Source organism: Anolis carolinensis, chromosome 2, assembly GCF_035594765.1.
Source record: "Anolis carolinensis isolate JA03-04 chromosome 2, rAnoCar3.1.pri, whole genome shotgun sequence".
Classification (NCBI taxonomy): domain Eukaryota; kingdom Metazoa; phylum Chordata; class Lepidosauria; order Squamata; family Dactyloidae; genus Anolis; species Anolis carolinensis.
Window position 1 is genome coordinate 173,885,994 of NC_085842.1, and position 8,636 is coordinate 173,894,629.

Here is an 8,636-nt window from a genome sequence, read left to right on the forward strand (position 1 = left end):
TGTATGTGCTGTGGGAACAAAGGTGCATCTACACTGTATAATACTTTCATAATTATATACTGTACAAACAAATTATTAGGGAAGGCTTGAAGAAGGTTGTTATTTCCAACACCATCTACTGGCATATAAAAATCAGATTACCTGCTTTGAACTGGATTATATGGCAATATAGACTCATAATCCAGTTCTAATCACATAATCCGGATTTTCTACTATGATAATCTGGATTACATGACAGTGTATTCCCATCCTAACATGAGATTACATTAAACAAAGCAGATAGGTATTCTGCTGGAGTCTTTTCTCTTTACATACTTCCTTCTTTCATTCAAACTCTGTGTTGGCCAAGGACCCAAAAGCATCAAAAGCTCCGTCACTAACCTAGGTTGTAAGATCTGGATAATAGCAGCCAGGCTTTGAAGCTGTAAGTCTATTCAGTGCTAATCAAGGCGGCCAACTGCAATGTTCCCACTTGCCTCTGAGATGCCCGAGATCATGCTTCTTGAACATGGTCAGAGAGCCTTGAAAGAACCAGTTTCAAGAAGTTCCTGTACTCTTTGGCAGAGAAGGTCTTGTTGACCATATTGCACAGACTTAAATTCCATGATACAGCCTTCACACTTCACACCTTTTTCATTCCTCCCTGTGTGGGGTCATGGGACATCCAGAAACAAGTCATTAATCACATTTCCCACGTGGTATTGTGGTCTGGTGTCAAACTGCATTAACTCTAAGGGGCAGATGCACCCACAAAAGCCAAGGAAGTTTGATGAACCTATGATCCCTCTAACCTGCCACATGCTTAGCTTGCAACTGCATTATGTAGTCAGGGTAGACTCGTGTAGGGCACTTTAGCAGCACTGAGCAGCATTAACCATCTTCACATTTGTCTGGAGCTAGAGTTTAATTGAACTCAGTGGGGCTTATTTCCAAGGAAATTTATCTTGAAGTGACATTATCTAGGGCCCCATCTACACTGCCATATAATCCAGCTTCTGAATCCCCAAGATCTGGATACTTGCATCATTGTTTAATTGCAGCCAGGCTTTGAAGCTGCAGGGCTATTCAAAGCTAATCAAGTTGGGCAACTGCAACATTCCCACTTGCCTCAAGCAGAAAAGAGTTATTTCTCCCACCCTGGGCATTCCACTGATATGTAAACCCCACTTGCCTAGTTTCCAACAGACCTCACAACCTCTGAGAATGCTTGTCATAGGTGTGGGCGAAACATCAGAAGAGAATGCTCCAGGAACATAGCCATACAGCCCAGAAAACTCATGGCAACGCAATAATAAGAACAGTAGTGCTGAAAGGACCAGTTTTATGAGGTTTCTGCACTCTTTGGCAGAGAATGACTTGTGTAGTTGTAGAATTTAGCATATTTACATGAGTCTACACTGATCATATACGCAGACTTAAATTTCATGCTATAGCTGTCACACTTCTCACCCCTTTTTCATTCCTCCCGGTGTGGGATCATCCAGAATTAAGTCATTAATCACATTTCCCATGTAGTATTGTGGTGTGGTTTCAAACTGCAATAACTAAGATGCAGATGCACCCCAAAAGTCAAGGTTTGATGAACCTTTGACCCCTTCTAACCAGCCACATGCTCAGCCTGCAACTGCATTATATGGTAAGGGTAGACACATGTACAGTACTTTAGCAGCATTTTGAGCAACTTTACGAGTCTGATGTGTGTAACTGCATTAATTCAATAATGCAGATGCACTGCTTGGATTACCCTGCATTTATAAAAGGTAATGACAACTCATATGTGTGCTCTTCCCAGATTATGTTAGAGGGTTTAATATGCTTGTGTCACATTTATTAAATAAATATCTGCTAGCTCTGGGAAATATTTAGGCACATATTGAGACTAAAATGAAACCTTGTTTCTATCAAATGTCCTGACATATTACTGATTTCTATACCTTTTCACCTTCAGGAGACTTACACACCTACTACTTTTGAAGCCAGATCACAGTGAAACTAATCCTGTTCTCTTTTTTTCCCCTTTTTCTTTATTTGTTCTACAGGCGTTTAGACAACCTCCATTTTCATACACATGGCTCCATTTCCTAACCTTGCTTTGGTAACACTTGCGATGTATCTCCTACTACAAATGGAGATAGAAAGACTGCAAAGGAGGAATCGTCACCTTCTGCAAGCACTAGGGTAAAGGTAAAAGTTTTTCCCTGACAATAAGTCCAGTCGTGTCCGATTCTGACGGTTGGTGCTCATCTCAATTTCTAAGCCGAAGAGCCAGCATTGTCCGTAGATGCCTCCAAGGTCATGTGGTCAGCATGACTGCATGGAGAGCTGTTACCTTCTTGCTGAAATGGTACCTATTGATCTACTCCAGTGGTTCTCAACCTGGGGTCCCCAGGTGTTTTGGCATACAACTCCCAGAAATCCCAACCACTTTACCAGCTAGTAAGATTTCTGGGAGTTGAAAGCCAAAACATCTGGGGACCCACATGTTTAGAACCACTGATCTACTCAAATTTGCATGTTTTCGAAGTACTAGGTTGGCAGAAGCTGGGGCTAACAGCAGGAGCTCATTCTGCTCCCCAGATTCGAACCACTGACCTTTCAGCTAGCAAATAAGACATCCCCAGAAAATAAGACTTAATAGAGATTTTGCTGAATTGCTAAATATAAGGCCTCCCCCAAAAGTAAGACCTAGCAAAGTTTTTGTCTGGAAGCATGCCCACCAAACAGAACACCAGAGCATGCAGGATCAGCAAATGTACGTACCATAGATTGTTGAAAATGGAAATAATGGTAGTAATAAGAAATTCTTGATAGGATTCACAGTTTATCTGGTTATGCTGGTTTGTGATGACAACTATTGTACAGTATATAATAAATGTTCGTTTTTTGTTCAACAATAAATGTAAATACTTCTTCATGGAAAAAGAAGACATCCCCTGAAAATAAGACCTAGCACAACTTTGGGAGCAAAAATTAATATAAGACACTGTCTTATTTTTGGGGAAACGGTACTTCCTGATGCACTGCTTATTCAGAGAAGGTATTCCTACTGAAATAAGAATGAAGAAGCCAAAAACAGTAAATTTTAAATTCAGTTTGAAAAACCTTTTGAAATACTGAAACAAACATAAAAAATAACATAGGACTGCTTCCTAGTAGAACGTAGGAAGGATGTCACTTCACATCTAATACATCACAAGCACAGTGATCAATGCTGAACCAGTCCAGAAATTGCAACCAGATATTTTTTCCTCTGAACTAAAAACTATAACAGCAACAATAGGAATACAATATCATGTTTAGAACGTCATATAACTTCCTGCAGCTGTTACCAACCTATCTGAAAATACAAAATACATGCCAGTAAAATAAACACAAATAACTAAGGGGTGTACGGCTTCTTCTTCCTTTCCCTTTCACCCTTCCTTGTCCCCTCTGTGTTCTCGGCATGCAAGGCATCAGACAGCTTTCTCCGTGCCTCAGCCAGCTGGCTAGATACAGGTGCTGGTTCCGTAATGTATGTTGTGACAGGTTTGCTGATGGGGGGAGTCTCTCCTTGGCTCACTCCCCTGAAAAGATCAGGGAGTGGTTGCACATGGCAAACCGCACTAGTACTGGCCATGTCAATATCAGTCTGGCAGGGTGGTGCAATTCTATGTCTATCTTCAGGGAACAATCTTTTGGGTGCGAGACTATTTCTGGATGCTTGATTGCCCCTCTTATTTGCTGTTGCACCGGACTGAGATCTAGCTACGGAATCTTGTTGCTCCTGCATTGTCGCTGTATTACAAGTTGTAGTATGTGTGCAACACTGCTTCTTCACTCGTGATTGTTCCAAAACATCACGTATCAGTTTCTCTATTGCATCGAACCTCTGTTGGGACACTCTACTCTCCTCCTCAAAGTAATGAAAAAAGCTAAGAAGTATCTGCCTGTCCTTGGAGATGTCCTCACGCATGGCTTCGCGCTGCAGCCTGGCCTGCTCGTTAGCATTCTGCATGATTGCCATAGCGATATTTTCACCCCGTCTAACACCTCGTCTTCTGGTCCTTAGATTCTGTAAACGTGTGGCAGGAGATAGTGCTGCCTTTTCCAGGGGGTCCTTTCCTGTAAATAAAGGTATGGGTACATATCACATCCATTCAAATACCTGCTCTTTATGTTATCTAATACTGCCATCACTTTTCAGTACACCATTTCGTTAGAGAACTAGCTTTGTCCCAGTTCTTTAGTGCAATATTGTTAGACAAACTGAAAGGGGAATCAACTTACTTTCTTGTTCAGGTAACTGCTGGCTTTGGTTCAGGGTCCCTGGTTCTCCCTCACCTTCAGCTTCAGTTGTGGGTGTCACTGAAGGAGATCCCACAAGGGCAGGTGGAACATGGACATTCACCGGTTCTGAAACATCTCCATCTGCTTCTTCTGCAATTATATGTAACATTTATAAATGAAGAGTTACATCATTGAGATGCACTTTTTATAACTTATTACCACAAGAAAGCAATTTGGAATATTCCTCACTGTCTCCCATTCCTGTACATTAAGGAGACAATATATGATGGTATATAGTGCTAGTGTTATACACTGTATGTAAATATTATTTGTAAGCTGCTCTGAGTCCCTTTCGGGGTAAGAAGGGCGGGACATAAATGTAGTAAATAAATAAATAGCAAAATCGCTTATTATGGCCAATGGATAAAGCCACGAGACATACATTTTTTTACAGCAGGGGGACAGTATTACATTAGAAGTTATATAACCTTTTTCCTGCTATAGTGTCTATTAATAGGTAAAGACATGTCAAGTTTAAATACTTCAAAATATTCAAAACACAACTCCTTGAGGAGGGTGGCTTAGGATACTGTAAGAAGAGCTGTCACTTTGCCTATCTATAACAGTTTCTCAACCTATGGGTCCCCAGATGTTTTGGCCTTCAACTCCCAGAAATCCTAACAGCTGGTAAACTGGCTGATATTTCTGGGAGTTGTAGGCCAAAACACCTGGGGACCCACAGGTTGAGATCCACTGATCTATAACAACGGTGAGATATTAGTGTTAGAAATACCTTCCGCGGTAATCAGTGAAGGACTAGCAGCTTGTGTATCCAGTACTGACTTCTGGGAACATGTCTCTTCCAAAGTGGTTACATCCAAATCTTGGGTCAGAGGAAGTTCCTCTCTTTGGACTGGACAACTTCTTAAGAGCCTGGGACGGTCAATGCTTGCATCTCCTTTGAGAATGTTTTCTAGCTTGGCGTAAAATGCACATGTTTTGCGAGCGTTTCCCAAGCATTTGTTATGTGCCTGTACCCTCTTGTACTCAAGCCTCATTGCCTTTGTTTTGTTGCGGCACTCCTCAGCAGTTCGACTGCGGCCCCTTTTCCGCATCTGTTCTGCTATTTCTTCAAACACATCTATGTTTATATGGACCGCTCTCAGGGCATCCTGCACTTTTTTCTCCCCCCAAATATCAAGCAAATCTTGGATTTCATGGAACCCCCAGTGGGTACCCTTTCCTTTTCCTTTCGCTTGTGATGCTTTGGCTTTCTGTTCCATGACAGCTATGTAATATGAAGTTCCCAACAGAACTACTGCTAGTGTGTCTGACAATTCTTTTTTGCCTTCAGTAATACTACACTTCAAGTACTGCCCCTCCGTCTGTTGGACTGTCAAAAATGCCACACGGCATGTGCAGAGGTTGTACTTGTCTGTTCATTGATGTGTTCAAGAAAGTAATCTACCTGTAAAATAAATAGAATATATTACAGTGCTTTTTGTTTCAAATGTGTTAAGTAAAAAAATATGAAATCAGTATTAATCTACAGGTGATGTTTTTCAAGTGGTAGTAGCAAGCAGCTTCAGCTCCATGCGGGGACATGAGAGAAGCCTCCCACAAGGATGGTAAAAACATCAAAAACATCCAGATGTTCCCTGGCAACGTCCTTGCAGGCGGCCAATTCTCTCACACCAGAAGTGACTTGCAGTTTCTCAAGTCACTCCTGACACGAAAAAAGGTGGTAAACTGGCTGGGATTTCCAAAACTCTTGGGGACCCACAGGTTGAGAACCACTGCTGTAGTAACTAGTTGCATAAAGATCTAGGCACGGTCCCGCCCTCTCCACACACATACACACACAAACACACACCTCCTTACACACTCATTTCTCTATGCTGTGGCCATCCACAGCCTTCCTTCCCCCCTCTCCTCTCTCTTAGCTACCTACCAAAGGAAGAAGGAGGGAGGGAGGAAAAGCTGGCATCCTTCTCTGCCTATCTGTGGCCTCCCCATGCAACACAAAGCATATCATGGAAGAGAGGGAGAGAAGGACTCAGAAAGGCTTATTCTTTTTTTTAAAAGAAATTGTTTTGGCAAAGACCTACCTGCTTGGTGAGCAGAAGGTAATGGCGGTGGCAGAAATTTTCCTTACTTGGGTGGGTATTTTGGCCCCTCCCACATTTTAGGCCTGGGAGCAACAAATGCCATCACATCACAGAAATGATCTGGATGATTTCAAAAAATCCACTTCACCACTGAAGAAGTCATGGACTTCATCACATTAAGACAATTAAAAGGATGAACATGTTTGGCTGAGTAGAGCTCCATTTTCCTATGAAATGGAAGAACTGCTTACCCTCATCACACTTCCATGCCACCCAGTATGTATCAGCATTCTTGGAGTTAATTTCTCATCACATTACAGTTCTGAGGCCCCGCCCACCATCCCTCCTCCCATTATTTGTATAGAAATCCTCCTCTCTTTGAAATCTCAGCCTCCCTCCTTATTAACGTGAGATCTGAGAAGTTTCTGAGCATGCTCAGTTTGTCCCTTTGAGATCCCAAGAAGAGAGGAGGAAGGAAAAAAGAAAGAGGGATTAGGTATTTCTGTGCGCGAGATCTGAGAAGTTTCTGAGCATGCTCAGTTTGTCTCTTTGAGATACCAAGAAGAGAGGAGGAAGGAAAAAAGAAAGAGGGATTAGGCATTTCGGTGTTATTTCTGACATAGGGGAAGGGGGACAAACTCTGCAACTTTGCTCTATGTGCTCTGGGAACAAAGGCATATGCACTGTATAATTCTTTTATAATCATATACAAACAAATTACTAGGGAATACTTGCATCATTGCAGCCTGGATTTGAAGCTGTAAGAATATTCATTGCTAATCAAGGTGGCCAAATGCAACATTCCCACTTCCCACAGAGAATGCCTGCCATAGATATGGGCAAAACGTCAGGATAATGCTTTTGGTACATGGCCCAACAGCATTGAAGGGCACTAGAGTTCAATTGAACTCAGTGGGGCCTATTTCCAAGGAAATTTATCTTGAAGTGACATTATTTTGGGCCCCATCTACATTGCCATATAATCCAGTTTCTGAATCCCAAAGATCTGGATACTTGCATCATTGCATACTTGCAGCCAGGCTTTGAAGCTGCAAGGCTATTCAATGCTAGTCAAGGTCACCAGTTGCATTATTCCCACTTGCCTCTGATAAGTGGGGGCCAGCTTCTGAATCCGAAAGATCTGGATATTTGCATCATTGTTGCTGATTTGAAAGTTACGGGTTCACATCCAACCCGAGGAGAGCGTGGATGAGCTCCCTCTATCAGCTTCAGCTCCATGTGGGGAACTGAACCACCTAAACTGGGCTCTATAGGCCAATGGATACTCCACCACAGACATCAGAAGAGCTGTAAGGCCAAGAACAAGCCACGAGAGTAAAGACAAAGATCCACCTACAAACTATATGCACACCCACCAAGAAAATCCAACAAATGCTATGTTCAGCAAATGACAAGGGGGATCCTCTCACCTCTGCAGGCGTCTACCGCATACCATGCAGTTGTGGACCAGATCCACATAGGAACCACCAAACGCAGCATTGTCCAAACACAAATCAAGAAACATGAAATGCACTGTAGACTAACTCAGTTGGAGAAGTCAGCTATAGCAGAGCACTTGAACCAATCTGGACACAGTATATTATTTGAAAACACAGAAATGCTGGACCACTCTGACAACCACCATGTCAGACTACACAGAGAAGCCTTTGAAATACACAAGCATGTGGACAATTTCAACAGAAAAGGAGGAAACCATGAAAATGAATAATATCTGGCTACCAGTATTTAAAAAAACTCTAAAATCAGGACAATAAAGAACAACATTCTGAAATTCACATTATCTGCTTTGAACTGGATTTATCTGAGTTTACACTGCCATATAATCCAGTTCAAAGAATAAAATCTGGATTCAGAAACTGGATTATATGGCAGTGTAGACGGGGCCTGACTACACTGTAGGATGAATTCAGTTGGGCATCATTTTAGCTGCTATGACTCAATGTTACAGAATAATGGGAGTTGTAGTATGAAAAGTTTCTTAGCCCTTCTCTGCCACAGGGCTGGTACAGCACTGAGCCACAGCAGTTACAGAGGTGTTAGGCTCTATATCTCAGGATCTGATCCCAGTTATCATCTTACCTCAGATTATCCGGCAGTGGGGACTGCCAGAAAACCTGGCATCAGATCCTGGAATAGAAGGACTGTCTGGAAGGGCCCTTCATGACTAACATGGAGGCAAAAAAAAAGCCGGGAATCCTTTGTCCTCCCATAGGCTGAAAGGCAACTACTTCTACCCAA

At 42.3% G+C, this 8,636-nt stretch overlaps 1 protein-coding gene across 4 annotated transcripts; it reads right to left on the bottom strand.

Moving 5' to 3' along the window:
- Nucleotides 1-2,801: 2,801 nt before the first annotated feature.
- Nucleotides 2,802-8,625, bottom strand: LOC100553256 (uncharacterized). 4 transcript variants are annotated; one of them, XM_003223637.4, is made up of 4 exons: nt 8,478-8,625; nt 5,063-5,737; nt 4,270-4,419; nt 2,802-4,104 (listed from the first exon to the last, which is right to left on the bottom strand). In XM_003223637.4, the coding sequence occupies exons 2-4, from the start codon at nt 5,550-5,552 to the stop codon at nt 3,380-3,382; spliced, it is 1,365 nt and encodes a 454-aa protein (XP_003223685.2). In that variant the 5' UTR covers nt 5,553-5,737; nt 8,478-8,625; the 3' UTR covers nt 2,802-3,379. The 4 variants fall into 4 exon arrangements, with proteins under 4 accessions (XP_003223685.2, XP_008113301.2, XP_062827190.1 ...); XM_008115094.3 differs by lacking the exon at nt 8,478-8,625 and adding an exon at nt 6,629-8,457; XM_062971120.1 differs by lacking the exon at nt 8,478-8,625 and adding an exon at nt 6,425-6,622.
- Nucleotides 8,626-8,636: the final 11 nt, after the last annotated feature.

Bases quoted from the DNA above. Each gene is read 5' to 3' on its own strand.
- LOC100553256 (XM_003223637.4), bottom strand. From the start codon at position 5,552: ATGGAACAGAAAGCCAAAGCATCACAAGCGAAAGGAAAAGGAAAGGGT. The intron at 4,420-5,062 runs GTATTTCTAACA...ATATAATTGCAG, and splicing joins TTCACTGATTACCGCGGAAG to AAGAAGCAGATGGAGATGTT. The intron at 4,105-4,269 runs GTAAGTTGATTC...CTTTATTTACAG, and splicing joins GCAGTTACCTGAACAAGAAA to GAAAGGACCCCCTGGAAAAG.